General features: G+C 40.4%; 1 protein-coding gene across 2 annotated transcripts in view; it reads left to right on the top strand.

Annotated features, from left to right (window-relative positions):
* Nucleotides 1-16,875, top strand: part of LOC143988220 (uncharacterized) — an 81,035-nt gene that overhangs the window by 55,576 nt on the left and 8,584 nt on the right. Inside the window, exons 5-7 of one of the 2 annotated variants that reach the window (XM_077487616.1) lie at nt 6,423-6,542; nt 6,639-6,728; nt 11,417-11,620. In XM_077487616.1, the coding sequence (XP_077343742.1) occupies nt 6,423-6,542; nt 6,639-6,728; nt 11,417-11,620 (414 nt within the window). The remainder of the gene's footprint in view (nt 1-6,422; nt 6,543-6,638; nt 6,729-11,416; nt 11,621-16,875) is intronic. The other variant, XM_077487617.1, reaches the window with a different exon arrangement.

Raw genomic sequence — 16,875 nt, 5'->3', positions numbered from 1 at the left:
AGTTCCCTGGTCCTTCGCAGCAAAATAATACGGTCATTATAATTCACAAGTCTCAATATCAATGGCCTAGTGCGGCCCTCTGGTGGACGCGGACTTATGGGGACTCTATGGGCCCTTTCTATGGCAAAAAGTGTGGTAAAAGGGGTATCGCCCAGGAGTTCCCTAAACCAGTTTTCCAGAAAGTTTATAGGGTTGGGGCCCTCACTTCCCTCTGGGAGACCAATCAGGCGAACGTTATTCCTACGATTTCTATTTTCCATCGCGTCTAATTTCATTGCCTGTATAGCCATTTGTTTCTGTAGCCCATTTATTTTTTGCTGTAGTGGGGAAAGATCATCCTCAATCGTACTTAATCTTCCTTCTAGGACCGTGGTTCTTTCCATTGTGTTGCTCAATAATTGGCCCATGGAATGTAATTCGGTTTTAATACTACTTAACTGATTATCAAGGCCACATATAGAAACCTTGCATTCGTTAACTGCTTGCAATATGTCGCGTAGCATAGGTTCGCCATCCTCTATCAGAGGGGATTCCACTAGAGCTGTTGTGTTATGTGCTGTCTTGCTTGCTGCTACAGCTGAGTCATGCATCTTACTTCCACTGGGTGATCGACCTGGATTTGATGTTAGTTGACTAATGCTTCTCCTTTCCGGGGCAGCCCCCTGTGTCCTTATTTGCCCTACTGGCTGGTGGAGCCCCTTTCTGGTAGGAGAGGTTGCATGGGCAAAGCGTTCAAGTTTTGCTGCTGTTGCAGCAGATGCCTGGTTTGCTTTTTCTTTGGCTGCCCGGGTTTTTTGATTCCCATCACTAAGCAACCCATCCTCATTGGCCCGTTTACTGAGCATGATAAGCAACTAGGAGTAGTGGTATTACTGGACTACAGCAAATCGACCCACAAAACAGACAAAAAAAAAATAAAATTAGGAGAAGGAGGGGTATAACCAAGAGGGGGGAAAGGGGGCTAACTTGCTGCCAGTAAAAGGGTAGGGATCCAGTGGAAGCGCAATTTCCAAGCAATTGATTTTTTTATTTAATTCGTCTATATGATATAAGTCCGTACGGTATAGCAAGAATAATGCAATGGCCTCAGACCAAGGGTACAACCAACTATCCATATAAACTATCCATGTAAAAAGAAGGAAGGAGATTTTTCCACCGACAGTTTATCTTCTTCACAGTGCTATGTCAGGTTTACACAGTTGGTTTGGCTCAGTTCGTCACACTATAAGCACAACAATGCAATCATATGGAAGGGAGAGGGGGAGAGAGGATTTCCACCAGCTCCCTCTTGAGAAGCAGGGCTGCCGAACCGTTCAATGGACCCCAGTTACACCAAGAGCCTAACAGCCTCTACCTCGCGGCAAATTAGTTTAGTAGACAATGACTCTGGGACAGTTCATTAGTCATTCATATGCCCATTCCCGGCTCCTGCACCCTCCTCCTTGCTTCCCTCTCTCCCACAGCTCACTCCCGCGTTACCGTTAGCCTAGGTAGATGCCATAGGCTTCACCAAAAAGTTTCTACGGGCAGACCTCCACCTGCTGAATCCTTCTTGTTTCAGACTGCCCGCACTGCCGAGTTGCTGTATCAGGTCTCGCGGTGTCCCGGGCCCGCTGAGTGGGTTCCTTCGGGTTCCCACGAATTCCTTCGGCTCCCTCCCCGTACCACGCCTCTGGCAGGCCGAATCTAGAGCTCGCGATAGTACGAGTTCCCGCGAGAGCTCCCGCTGCTATCCCCAACGTCACAGGCTCTGTACCATTCGGATTGGTGGTTTCCGCGAGCTCCGGAGCAAGGAGGCTAGGACCGCTATACTGGGCTCGACACCCGGCTAGGCACCGCCTCTACTGCCAGGCTGTTTTCTTCCCATCAAGGGGGAGTGAAGGGAGACTAGGTCAGCGCGTCCAACATTCGCACTCTCTCACTCACTCACTCCCACATCCGACCACGCCCCCGCCCGACCACGTCGGCTTGTAATTTATTAATTGCCAGGAACTTAATTCCTCTAGGGTCTCTACCTTGATGTAAAAAAATGCACTAAAAGACTGATTCCTATAACCTCTCTTGATACTATAAATATGCTCCAAATGGCAATGCCTTAATTTCTTTATTGTTCTCTGTATGTATTGCTTGCCACATGGGCATTGCAATAAATACTGTATATCACATACCTAGTATTGCATTAAATAAAAGAACCAATAACATATTCTCTTCTCACAACTATTGAGAAAAAAACTTTACTTTTGGACCATCTGGTGTCAGAAACCATGAATCAGACCGAGACAGAAGTACAGTTAAATCACACTTGTTTAACCACTTACGGACTGCCCGCCGTAAAACTGTTTGGCGGCTGTTTGAAGGAGGATATCGTTGTTATGGCAGCAGCTAGCTGCCATAACCCTGGTATCCCCTTATTCAGTGGGCGGTCCAATACAAGATAAAAGTGATCTCTGCGGCGGATTCTCCGCAAGATCACTTTTATTGGTGGTGGGAAAGGGCCTCCCCTCCCACCGCGATCCAGTGCTTACCGGATCCATTGGCAGTGGCGGAGGTGATCGCGTCCTGTCTCCTGTCAGGTATAGAGTCTCCATACAATTGCTGAGCAGAAGCAACGTCAAAATGTCCCTTCTGTCCACAGCTCTTGAAGGGCCATTTAAAAAAATATATAAAAATTTAAATTACACATTTTTTTTATTTATTGCATTTTAGTCTAAATATGAGATCTGAGGACTTTTTGACCCCGGAGCTCCTATTTAAGAGGTCCTGTCATGCATTTTTCTATTACAAGGGATGTTTACATTCCTTGTAATAGGAATAAAAGTGATTTTTTTTTTAACAGTGTAAAAATAAAAAATAAAAAAAGGTAAAATAAATAATACAAATATTTTTTTTAAAAGCGCCCCGTCCCGCTGAGCTTGCGTGCAGAAGAGAATGCATACGTTAGTAGCGCCCACATATGAAAACAGTGTTCAAACCACACTCCTCAGTAACTTAAAAAATGCAACCTGTAGAATTTTTTAAATGTCGCCTATGGAGATTTTTAAGGGTAAAAGTTTGTTGCCATTCCACAAGCGGGTGCAATTTCGAAGCATGACATGTTGTGTGTCAATTTACATTATCTTTCACAATATAAAAAAATTAGGCTAATTTTACTGTTGTCTTATTTTTTTATTCAAAAAAGTGATTTTTTTCCAAAAAAAGTGTGCTTGTAAGATTGCTGCGCAAATACTGCGTGAAAAAAAAGTATTGCAATGACTGCCATTTTATTCTCTAGGGTGTTAGAAAAAAATATATATAATGTTTGGGGGTTCTAAGTAATTTTATAGCAAAAAAAAAATGTTTTAAACATGTAAACACCAAAATCTCAAAATGAGGCTGGTCTTTAAGTGGTTAATAATAAAAGAAAATAGAACAAACGTAGTCAAAACATAGCCAAAGTTCGGTAACCGGAATGAATAGTCAGACAAGCCAGAAAGTCAGGAAGCCAGAGATCAGCGTAGTGGAACAGCAAGCAGGATCTGGAGCCAGAAGGAATGTCAGCCAAGCAAGTCTTTAACTGGAAGCAGAAGATAGTCTCTGTGATGTTGACCAAGGCGAAGGCAGAGATCATCTGGGCTGGATGGCTTAAGTAGGCAGGACTAACGAGCAGGATATCATCAACAGGTAAGTCACTATGGAGAGATAGGAGCTGGAAATTAGCCGACAGCTCAGAGGAAGGAAGGGCTGAGCCCAGCCTTAACATCCGTTTTTTTCTAAGGTACATATAATACATTTATTACATGGGTAAAAAAAAATAATTCTGAAAAAATATTGTCTTAGACGGAGGATCAATTACATTTGGTCCAATTTTATCCTTCAAATGAGGGCCTCTTCTAAAAATCGCTTCTGGGTTATAATAAGGAAAATTGTTGAAAACAGAATCAACTTTAAGATTGCCCCAGTGTCTTTTTAATAATCTGCCTGATTTGATAATCCAGTATATAGAGAAGTTCGTAATAATAGTATGTACTAAACCAGGTTTGGTGTCTGGAATTTTAGGTCTCAGGAAAAGTTCCCTATCCACCTCACCCACTTGTTGGAAAACCTTGCCTAAGCCACTCTCCTGATTTTTTTCTGTACATCTATTTTTTTTAAACTTGAGACTTTTCTTAATAATCATGCATCTCATTAAAATTTCATTTTATCAATCAATTGCCCTTTAATTCTATTCCTCAGCCATATAGGGTGGTGACAACTGTTTGTAGGAATGTAGTTATTCCTGTCTGTGAGCTTTAAAAAAATAATTCAGTGTGCACTCTATTATTCTTAATAAATAAAGTCATTTCCAAAAAATGTAATTCCTTTTTACTATATGTGAAAGATAATTTAATAATAAGATTATTATCATTAGGGGCATTCAAAAAATTCTCTACGTATCCTAAATTAGCTTTCCATATAAACAGAATATCATCAGTAAATATCTGGTATAATGTCAAATGTGTGTAAATATCTGGTATAATGTCAAATATTCAGTTCTCACCTAGCCATAAACAAATTTGCCAGACTAGGGGCAAGTTTTTCCCCCATAGCTATGCCCCCTCTTTTGCAAATAATATCTGCTATTGAACTAACAGTAGTTGCAAGACATGGCAAAATGTAAAGGTTGTAAAATAAATTGTTTCTGAGCACCTGGAATATGGCCTGCTCAATTAGGATAATATAAAGCTGCTTTCGTACCATCCAATGAAATATTAGTATACAGTTACATTACATCCGCAGTGACTAAAAAGCATCATCCTCTATATTTAAATCTTAAAGATCATTAAGCACTTGCTTAGTATCTTTAAGGAATGCAAAAGTAGCAGCAACCGGGGAGCTGAAGAAAGTAACCAATATATTTCTTATTCTTGTTAATAAAGACCTTATCCCACTAATTATAGATCTGCCTGTGGGATTCATAGGATCCTTATGCATTTTGGGAAGGTAATACACAATAGAGATACTGGAAGATGATGGAAATAGATATTTTTCTTGCCTTTTTATTTCATATTATATTATCTTATCCCTTTCTTATAGCCACTTATTACTATGTCTTTTAATTTAATTTACTGAGAGGTAAGTATGTTTTGGTCAATTCTCAGACAATTAACACATTTTTGGGACCATTGACATTAATACAGCGATCAATGCTATAAAAATGCATTGATTACTGTAAAAATATCACTGGCAATGAAGGGGTTAACACTAGGGTCGATCAAGGGGTTAATTGTGTTCCCTAGTGTGTGTTCTAACTGAAGGGGGAAGGGGACTGACTAGGGGAGATGGCAGATCACTGTTCATGCTCTGTATGAACAGAGGATCTGTCACTTCTTCTTGTTTATACACAGAGATCCCGGTTCTCGCTATGTGACGAGTGATCACGGGAGCCCGGCGGTCATCAAGACCCCCGGGCAATCGCATTAGCTCCAGGGGCGAGCTCTGGGCACGCGTGCCCCTAGCGGTCACCTTGAGGGAGTGACATAACATGATGGGGATTCGCTTGCCCGTGCCAAACTGCTGCAGTATAACTGCAGCAGCTGGTTGGCAAGCAGTTAACAAAAGAACAGACATTTGCACACAGTCTGTCCAGGGTTGTGGGGAAGAGGCCCTTCTCCCCATCAACAGAGCACCCCCATGTTGAGGGCATGTGGCCTGGTATGGTTAAGGAGAGGGGGTGGTGCTCGCTTGTCCCTACCTTACCTGGTATGGATTTTGGGGGGACTGCAAACCATTTTTTTTGCCATGGAGTTCCCCTTAAATTACTGTACATACCAGACATAAGGGCCTGGTATGGACTTTGAGGGGAACCTGCACTTGTTTTTTCTTTTGGCGTGGGGTCCCCTTTAAATCCATATCAGTCCCGAAGGGCCCGGTATTGATTAGGAGGGGGCCTCCACTCTATTTTGTTAAACGTTTTGTAATGTCGACTCTTCTTTTGTTTACATTCTGCTGCAGGGAACCCCACTGACAGCAAATGAGCCAAAGTTTTTAAGGATGCCGTGGCAATCCACTCTTTAACAATAAACTTTTCATAAATCAATTTGGATGATTTGTTGATTCGAATGCTTCAAACATCCAAATGAAATTAATGAATTTCATTGTTTTGTTATAATTTCAGATTCGTTGAAATTCATTAATATTGTTATTCAGATATTCACATCCCCAAAAAATCAGGCCTGATGACTAAATCCCTCCTTTGCAACAAACTTCTCATCTGCAAATAAGATTTCCTATCTTCATAGGATTTCTTTATTCTCAAAGTTTATAAATAAATTATTTTAGATGTTTTATTCAGTACCAGTAGATCAGCTAATCTGCATAAACAATACCTAATATTCAAACATATATGACAATGGCAACTGTAGAAATGATTTGCTTAGCAGAACTGCTATTTAATTATACTTCAGGTGCTACAGGATCTTCTCAAATTAGTAGTACAACTGGACCTGTCATGTCAGCTCTGTGGAGTAGCTCTTCAGGAAACACCAGCAGCACTGACAAAACCTTCTTTCCAACTAAACCCTCAGGTATTTTAATAAGTTACAATGACACTTACATAATTAGTTCTCATGTATGCTTTAGCTGTGTTTGTGTAATATAAAGCATATTGTTTATTTCTACAGGTACTCCAGTTTCAAATATTTCCGAGGTACCAGTTCTATCAACTAACAGCAACAGACTCTTCAATATTTCTATTCCAACTGGAGAGCAAGGTATCTGAAGAATAACCATAATTCAGTGAAATGGCCATAGCTTAATGTTTAATAAATTAAAGCATATAATTTCAAACTTTTTTTTTAAAGATTATTTAAACCCAATATTTCATATTCCTGTGCCTGCTGCACCATGTACTTGTATGAAAAAGTATCCGGTTCTGTTTGTATTGCTTCCTTTGTGTGAAATCCCTGGTGTTCCTACCAGCCCATATGCTTTTCTGTGAAAAACTGACCACACTAATGCTGGGAGCTCAGACTGCACTTCTCTAGTGGTAGACTTGTCCTGACACCCCCCCCCCCCCCCGCATAGCCATTTACTGGGAAGTTCAGTTTCCTGGCGTTTCTCCTCCCCCCCGGCTCTTACTGCATGCAGCTGAGAACAGAGCCAATGTGATCATTTAAAAAAAAAAGGGGGAAAAAGTGTTTATAATGTTTTATATCTATACACTAGTGTTTTACCTTTCAAGTATTTTAATACTTATTTTCTCCTGCCAGGAGAAACAGTGTTTACAATAAATCAGTGTGCATGATGCCCACCTCTTCATCAGCTATCCATTCTGATTCCTCTATTTATTACGTTTTTTTTCAATTTCAAAGTATTTTATTTTGTATAACAAGACGAATACATTTGGTAACAACATTGCATATATCAATGATGCAAAGAAGTACAGAAAATAATCAGCATTGATACGAATTAGTCGTAAAATATGGGAAGAGTATTAGAGAACTCGACACTAGACGAATATGGAATAACTAGGGCAAAAAGAGAGTGTCCAGATAGTCGGGAGGATGGGGCCCTACGTTCTTTGGCACCCCATATGGGAACTAACTGTGCCAGATTGGAGGATCCCAGCTACCGACCCCTATTGAAATGTAATTAGTAGGGAGCGGAAAATGCCATGTTTCTTGCTACTCATATTAGGCCCCTTTCACACTGGGGCGTTTTTCAGGCGCTACTGTATAGCGACTGTATAGCGCCTGAAAAAATCTGGCCCCTTTCACTCTAGTGTGAAAGCCAGAGGGCTTTCACACTGGAGTGGTGCGCTAGCAGGACAGTGAAAAAAGTCCTGCTAGCTGCATCTTTGGAGCGGTGTATTCACAGCTCCTAAACCACTCCTACCCATTGAAATCAATGGGGCAGCGCGGCTATACCGCTGGCAAAGCGCCGCTGCAGCGGCGCTTCACAGGCAGTTTTAACCCTTTTTCGACCGCTAGCGGGGGGTTAAAACTGCCCCGCTAGCAGCTGAATGCCGCCGCTAAAACGACGACGCCGTTCCCACCCCAGTGTGAAAGGGGCCTTAAACTTCACAATGAAAGATTAGTATAAAGCCACCTGTCGTTTTCCATTTAAAACTTTTGTGGGGGGGGGTAGGAAGTGAAAGGAAGAGAGGGAAGGTGGGGAGGAAGTCTAGAAAAGAGAAAAGAGGATGGGAAAGTAAGGCATGGAGCATCAATTCTGGGTGTTGGATTAAGTTAAGCTGGTAAAGAGCTAGTGGTCAGTGGGGATCCCACATGAACAGCCCATGGTTCCCAGGTGGATTCAAATTTACCGACCGTATCTAAAAGTATGCTGGATAGTTTCTCCTGCGACATTATCCAGGAGACCTTTCTAATTACTGCTGGGAAGGAAATTTGAGTTTTTTTCCAGGCTTTTGCCACAGTAAGTTTAGCACCTAGAAGGATGAAATGAATTAGCCTACGGGAGGATTTGGGTATTTTTGGAATGTATGCGTTGAGGAGGGCGACCAGTGGGGTTCTGGGGATCTGACTTCCCACAAGCCTGTCAATCAAGCTGAATATTTTTTTCCAGAATTAACATATTCTGGGGCATTCTCACCACATGTGGGGCATTGTGCCTATAAGTGCTCATGCACACGGACGTTTTAAAAAACTGGCTGCAAAGCTAGCTCCGATGCCTGGAAAAATTGTTGTTAAAAACATGATTTTTACCGCGTTTTGCATTGGCGTTTTTGCGCGTTTTTTAGCGTTAGCGTTAAGGAGCGTTTTTTAAGAAACACATCTCTTGGCTATAGCACTCAGAAAACAAAGAAAATATGTTGCGCGTTTATGCGCGTTTTTGCGCGTTTTCCCGCGATTCGCGTTTTTACAGCTCTAGCTCCACGCCACGGAACGCACTGGTCCTGGGTTTTTTTTACAGCTTAAAAACGCCTATGCCATTTGCAGCTCAAAAACGCCTAGGTGGGCATGAAGCCATAGACTAACATGGACAGCCGTTTTTAAGCTGCAAAAAAAGCTCAAAAAAGTGGCTGTAAAAACGTCCATGTGCATGAGGCCTAAGTTTGCAACCTCTGAAACACAGAGGATCAGCTGCAGGAAAAATTGACACAAGTCTTGAGGGGGTATAGTACCATCTAGAAATGATTTTTAGACTAGCTTCCATTAGAGTAGTATTCAAGCTGCTTTTAAAGGAATTGAAGCTTGCCCTCTGCCAGATCCCCAGGTCCCACTGAAAATGGAAGTCCGACTCCCAGGATTGCATATAGGATGATTTAGTAGATGGAGAAAAGTTTTGTTTCATTATAATTACAAATCATAACACTAACACAAGATAAAAAAAGAAATACACTCAAAAGCAATTTACACCACATATCAACAAAAACACACCCCCCCCCCCCCACGGGCCTCACGTATCAATCCTGTTACAAACACCTATACCTAAATATATATATATTTCATTTTACTTATGTTTATTTTTTTATAACTTACTTATTCTCTATATACTCATTCTCTTTTTGCTTGCACCCCCTGTCAACCTCTCCCATTTTTATTACTCTATTTTATAGCTAGACACTGTTTTGTTAATGCTACTATATATACTTTTTATACTTATTTCCTATTAGATCCCTTCTTTATTTATGCTTTTATTTCTCTTTCCTTCAGCTATCTATTCCAACTATTGTAGCAGGTGGTGTGGTGCACAATCCAGAACATCTTATTTTTTTTGTACAGACTTTATTTGCATGTCTGTATTTTATCAGCATTTGGCAGTGTGGTAAACTATCTGTCACTGCACATAGCATGAATTAGCTCTTAGACAGTTTTCACCAGAACAGGTTTCCCTATTGAAAGATTTTTACTATCCTCCTGTCCCTGTGACAACTCAAAATTTTGTATGTCCACTCCATTTCTATAACAGGTATGGGGACACAGACAGCAATAAAACCAAAACGGGGGGGGGGGGGGGGGGGGCGGTTTACCCTTTCAAATCCTAGCCAAAGCTAAAAAAAAGTTTTGGTCTTAAATGCACTTTAAGGATTTCACATTAAAAAGTTGCAGTAAAGTTGTTGGAGTCATTTTTTTGTTTAAAGTAGAACTAAAAGCAAAACTGTTTTTTTTTCCATTTTTTCATGTCAATTTCTTTTTTCCTTCATTGCCCCATTGGGAAGATTTTCCTTCACTTCTTGTCCAAAGGCTAAAACAAGAAGGTAAAGGAAATCCTTCTAAAATAAGGCAATCCGTAGTTGTCTCCAGGATCACTAGAACTAGTGACTCCACTGGATAATTTCCTCTCTATTCTTGTTCCAGAGACAACCCAAAATGTGTGATTTTTCTTTTACTTTTGGTGATAACAGTAAACAGAACAAATAGAGAGGGTGAATCTACCTAACAGGAGCACAGACAACAATACCTGACAGGTGTTCTAATCGTTCTCCACTCTATCCAAAACGATAAAAAATGTTTTGCCTTTAGTTATACTTTGATTGGTCGGACACTGTTTTTTCCAGTACAGAGTTAGGCCTCTTTCACATGGACGATCTGTTCAGGTCTGCCTGTCAGTTTTTTAGGCGGACCTGAGCGGACGTTCCATAGACCTCTATGGAGTGACGGATGTCAGCGGTGACATTTCTACTGACATCCGACCTGCTCCAATCCGAAAAAGTGTGATGGAGGAAAACCCTACTTTTCCATCTGTCTGCTGATCAGATGAAAACGGACTCTATGGTCGGTCTTCATCCAATCCCCCATAGGGGAAAGCGGCGCTCTGACAGGTCCGTCCCTGTACAGTGCGCAGAGAAGGACCTGTCATCTCACAGCGGGCTCCGTACACGGACACGTCTGTGCGAAGTAGCCCTTACACTTTCAAGTGAATAATTGACAGGATATAGCATGTATTTCCAAATGAAACATTGATTAAATAATGAAATGTTAGTCCAAAAAAGTTTTAATGAAAATAACAGTTTATGTAGAAAACAGTAAAGGCAACAGTAAATTGCCATAATTTATTCTCCATACAGTCCGAGAAAGTTCAGTAAAAAAGAAAAGCAAGATCTGAACTTCGTTACAAACATATCTTGAGTTGTAAAAAGTCCATCATCTTTCTCTATATAGTGTAAAAAACAACAACCTGTCTGCGGCAGCTTTAGGCAATATCAAAGCAGACGGTATACTAGTTTACAGCAGGTATTCCCTTTCATAATACCTAGACTATCATCTATATCACTTATATATTTGAATGATTCTTTTGGTAATTACCCCACTTACCATGCATTTTATACTGTCACACATAGCATCAGATGTATTAACATATTGAGTACCCCAGCCAAAAGCAACCAGTGATGAGAAAAAAATAGGTAGCAGGACAAAAGTTCCTTAGGTCTCTTTTATCACTGTGTTAGAGTTTCTAATGTCTGGAGCAATGATTTCATCAGCAATGTTTTGTGTAGCTGGACCCATTCTGGAAGTCAAAACCAACTCAAGAAAGCTAACTGGCAAGTATTCTAAGAGGAAGAAAATCCATTCCATATTATGGTCATTGCTGTTCTCTGATCTCATTAACAGTGAAGATTTAAGTCAGAATGCCAGTAAAGTTAATGGTACTGATGAGCCTATTGGACAGCTGGAACTTCACAACCAAACAAGAGATAAAGGTAAGATTTAGGGGGGAAAAACCCATTGTGATATAACAGACTGTAAATATTTGCTACACAATCCATGCGATAGGATTTTTTTTAATGTAATCTGCATTTGGCCATAGTTCTCTGTTACCCAAGAAAAAAATTATTTCCTTTTTTTTTGTTACTGTGAGTACGGTATACGATTTGTAGGTTTGAATACTCAGAACTCAAATATCCTTCTTGTGTAATTGGTTTATTGCCTTTTTCGGAAGTATGCACACATCTTATGGTCAAATTATTGGTAAACCTCCAAGTAGAACCATCAGAAAGATGATCTGATTTACAAGGTTGAGACCCCTTCACATCTGACCAATCTGAAGCACATTTCCCGAAGCATTTGAACACTCAACATCAAGATATCTATTATATCCAATGATGCCCATTCACATATAAACACCATGTTGCTGGAAGCTTGTTCCTCTAAGCTCAAAAAGTACACAAGCTCCTTTGGTGTAGTATAACCATTTTTGACCTCTGTAGACTTCAATAGGAGTGCATAAAAAAACAAAAAAAACTAAACAGGTGCAGCATGCATTTTTGTATGCAGTTTTCTCCTCTCCTGTGACTAGCAACTAGTAAAATCACTCTGCCGTAAACAGAGAGTAAATTAGATTTATACATTTTTCTATATATTTCCCTCTAAACAATTTCAATTGGAAATTAAAGACTCATTAAAGACTTAAAGTCTCCTTTTTTTTGTTAAAAATAATGTTAACTACTTAAGGACCGGAAGGATTTGCCCCTTAATGATCAGGCCATTTTTTGCGATACGGCACTGAGTCACTTTAACTGACAATTGCACAGTCGTGTGACGTTATACCCAAACAAAATTGATGTCCTTTATTCCCCACAGAGCTTTCTTTTAGTGATATTTGATCACCACTGCGGTTTTAATTTTTTGCGCTATAAACAAAGAGCGCCAAATTTGGAAAAAACATTTTTTTTTACTTTTTGTTATACATATCCAAAAAAAAAAAAAAAAAAAAAAAAAAAAAAATAATATATATATATATATATATATATATATATATATATATATATATATATATATATATATATATATATATATATATATATATATATATATATATATATATATATATATATATATATATATATATATATATATATATATATATATATATATATATATATATATATATATAAACTAATTTATTCATCAGTTTAGACCGATATATTTTCTTCTACATATTTTTGGTAAAAACAAATAAAAAATCACAATAGGCATATATTGATTGGTTTGCGCAAAAGTTATCACGTCTACAAATTATGGGATAGATTTAGGGACTTTTTTTTATTGTTTTTACTAGTAATGGCGGTGAATTGCAATGTTTAGTGGGACTTCAATATTGCGGAGGACAAACCTGACCCCAAATGACACTTTTTGGGACCAATGGCATTATTATATTGATTAGTGCTATAAAAATGCACTGATCGATGTAAAAATGACACTGGTAGGGAAGGGGTTAACACTAGGGGACACTCAAGAGTTAACTGTGTTCTCTCAGTGTGTTCTAACTGTGGGGGGAATGGGCTGCCAGGGACATGACAGAGATCACTGTTCCCGTTCACTGGGAACATAAGATCTCTTTCATGTCTCCTGTCAGAATGGGGATCCGCTTGTTTACAAAGGCAGATCCCCGTTCTGCCTCTGTACTAGGTGATCTCGGGCCACCGGCAGACTCGAGTCCACCTGACCCATGGGCACTGCGAGAGCTAGAGCGTACCACCGGTGCCGTGTGCCCTCCCACAACTGCACCTGAGAGAGTCGCCGTACAGCTATGGTGATTCATGCAGGAGAACCGACCTGCCGGTGTATAACAATGAGAAAGTGGTTAGACATGCTATACTTACCAGTCTGCGCAATGGTTTTGCACAGAGCAGTCCAGATCCTCTTCTTCTCTGGTCCCTCTTCTGTGCTTCTGGCCTCTCCCTCCTGTCGAGTGCCCCTACAGCTAATAGCTTGCTATGGGGGCACCCGAGCCGGGCCACATCTCTCTGTGTCCTTTCAGATATTGATGGAGCCATAACCTGGCCCCGCCCCCTTTCTCTTCTTATTGGCTGACTGACTTTGATTGACAGTAGCGGGAGCCAGAATGCTCTATTGCATTCTATGCCTTTAAACCACTTTAACATGGGCACTTGTTGCTCTTCTACATCCAGTACCCATATGAGCATTGCCTAGATATGATCAATGTATATTCCTCTCATATTTTCATTGTTCCCAAATGTTTTAATTTTCCAAAGAGGCAGAACATCAAATGTCAGTTTACAATTACAGACTAAAAAAAAATTGGTTTTCCAAATGGTTATGTTTTGACGGGTTAGGTTGTTTTTTTTTTTTTTTTTGAAGCCTGTACGTGTATATTCAGTATAGAATTGTGACAGTCGGTTCTACTTTAAAAAATTTTAAATACTGGACTTTTTGCATTATTACCACAACATTTATACACTTAGCGACCACTTTATTGTTACCAAGTAATGTTCAATTGCTTGGTACACAAATTGCTAATCAGCCAAACACATGACAGCAACTAAATGCATTTAGGCACCTAGACGTGGCGAAGATGACTTGCTAAAGTAAAAAAAAAGGGAATTTAAGTGACTTTGAGCGTGGCATGGTTGTCGGTGCCAGATGGGCTGGTCTGAGTATTTCAAAAACTGCTGATCTACTGGGATTTTTACGCACAACCATCTCAAGGGTTTACAGAGAATGGTCCCAAAAAAGAGAAAATATCCAGTGAGCGGCAGTTGTGTGGACGAAGATGCCTTGTTGATGTCAGAGGAAAATGAACAGACTGGTTTGAGATGATAGAAAAGCAACAGTAACTCAAATAACCACTCGTTACAACTAAGGCCGCGTACACACGCGGGGACTGTTCGCTCAACTTTGTCCGCTGAACAGTGTTTCGGCGGACAGTCCGCTCATGTGTGGGCTTTCAGCGGACAGTTTCAGCGGACAGTCTGCTGAACAAAGTTTTTTGGAAATTCCGAAAAACTGTCCGCTGAAACTTTGTTTCAGCGAACAGTCCCCTCGTGTGTAGGCTTGTTCGTCAAACTAAGTTCCGCGCATGCTCAGAAAGGATTTACACGCCGAAGTTTGCATTGCAGTGTATAGGACGTCGTTTTCTAGTCCCGTCGTACGTGCCGTTCACGTCATCGCGCACGGTTTCAGCGGACTGTTCGTTTGTCGTGTGTGGGCAAGTCTGTCCATGCTAATTTTGAGCGGACTGTCCACTGAAACTGTTTGACGGACAAAGTTGGGCGAACAGTCCCCGCGTGTGTACGCGGCCTAAGGTATGCAGAATACCATCTCACAACATATCGAACCTTGAAGAATATGGGCTACAGCAGCAGAAGACCACACTCGGTGCCACTCCTGTCAGCTAAGAACAGGAAACTGAGGCTACAATTCGCACAGGCTCACCAAAATTGGAAAAGAAGATTGGAAAAATGTTGCTTGTCTGATGAGTCTCCATTTCAGCTGTCACATTCAGATGGTTGGGTCAGAATTTGGCGTAAACAACATGAAAGCATGGATCCTTCCTGTATTGTACCAATGGTTCAGGTTGGTGGTGGTGGTGTAATGTTGTGGGGGTTATATTCTTGGCACACTTTGGGCGCTTTAGTACCAATTGAGCATCATTTAAACGCCATGGCCTACCAGTATTCTTGCTGACCATGTCCACCCCTTTATGACATCTTCTGATGGCTACTTCCAGCAGGATAATGCACAATGCTACAGAGCTCAAATCATCTCAAACTGGTTTCTTGAACATGACAATGAGGTCACTGCACTCCAATGGCCTCCACAGACACCAGATCTCAATCCAATAGAACACCTTTGGGATGTGGTGGATGGGAGATTCGCACCATGGATGTGCAGCAACTGTGTGCTCTCATGTCAATATGGACCAAAATCTCTGAAGAATGTTTCCAGCACCTTGTTGAATCTATACCACAAAGAATTAAGGCAGCTCTGAAGGCAAAATGAAGTTCAACCGGTACTAGCAAGGTGTACCTAATAAAGTGGCCGGTGAGTGTATATGCTACATAAAAGCCAGACTATTTAAAGGTTTGTGGGTAAAAAAAGACTCCCGCTTCTGTGTTTTGTAATGTTTTATTTTTCTCATGCATCCTTTTTCAGACAGAACACAGTCCAAATTGCTAACAGAGATTGGTGGCCTTCTTTCTTAGAATTGTTTAACATGTTATATAGTAAATGGTACAAGGCTAATTCCCATTTTCTCTAGAAATTGACTTCATCAGGAGTGCCAAGCCCCAGAAACAGGGGAAACATGACCTAAAGTATTCTTTGCTATCAGGATTCCGTGTTACCAGAGTGAGGCAGAATATCTGGTCAGATGGAGAAGGAAGGGACTTTTAAGGTATAATAAACAATCAATTTCGAAAAATATACATTTTATTTAAACAATTCTTTAAAATCACAATAACATTTGCATGAATCTCCCAAAAAACTCCTGAGGAAGCTTGTCTGAGCGAAACACGTAAGTAATGTAAGAAATGGTTGTACATATCAAAAGAAATGATACGAGATTCTTGCAATTTTTGCAATATTGCGATTTTAAAGAATTGTTTATATTTTTTTAAATTGATTGTTTATTGTAATCTTTGATACCTTTAAGTCCCGCCTGCCCCTTCCTTTCTTCTTGTTTTAAATGGGATGTGGTACCAAACCTTGATCTCTTGTTACCCAGCTCTTTAATATATATCTGGTCAGATGGGCTATCTAGGTTTTGCTGATGACAATTTTTTTTTTCTTACCACAACGCTTTACTTCTTATGCTCTGTACACACGGTCGTAAATTCAGACGGAAAAGGTCTGATCGGATTATATTGTCGAAAAATCCAATTGTGTGTGGGCTCAATCGGACCTTTTCCATCAGAAATTCCGCCGGAAAAAAATTGAGCGCAGGATCTAAAATTTTCCGACAAAAAAATCAGATCGGACTTTTTCTCATCGTTTGTAGAGAATTCCAAAGGACAAAGTGCCACGCATGCTCAGATTAAATAACGAGACCAAAGCTATTGGTTACTAGCCTCTACATAGTTCCGTCGTATGCAACGAACGTCACCTCGTTCCGAACGATCGGATTTTCCGACAACTTTGTCCGACCATGTGTATGCAACACCAGTTTCGGCCAAAATCCATCGGAAAATATCCAACAGATTTTGTGGTCGGAATG

This window comes from Lithobates pipiens, unplaced genomic scaffold (genome assembly GCF_037356315.1).
Source record: "Lithobates pipiens isolate NorthernLeopardFrog02 unplaced genomic scaffold, aLitPip1_a1.2 Scaffold_18, whole genome shotgun sequence".
NCBI classification, from domain to species: Eukaryota; Metazoa; Chordata; class Amphibia; order Anura; family Ranidae; genus Lithobates; species Lithobates pipiens.
This window is presented reverse-complemented; position numbering and strand designations above follow the sequence as displayed.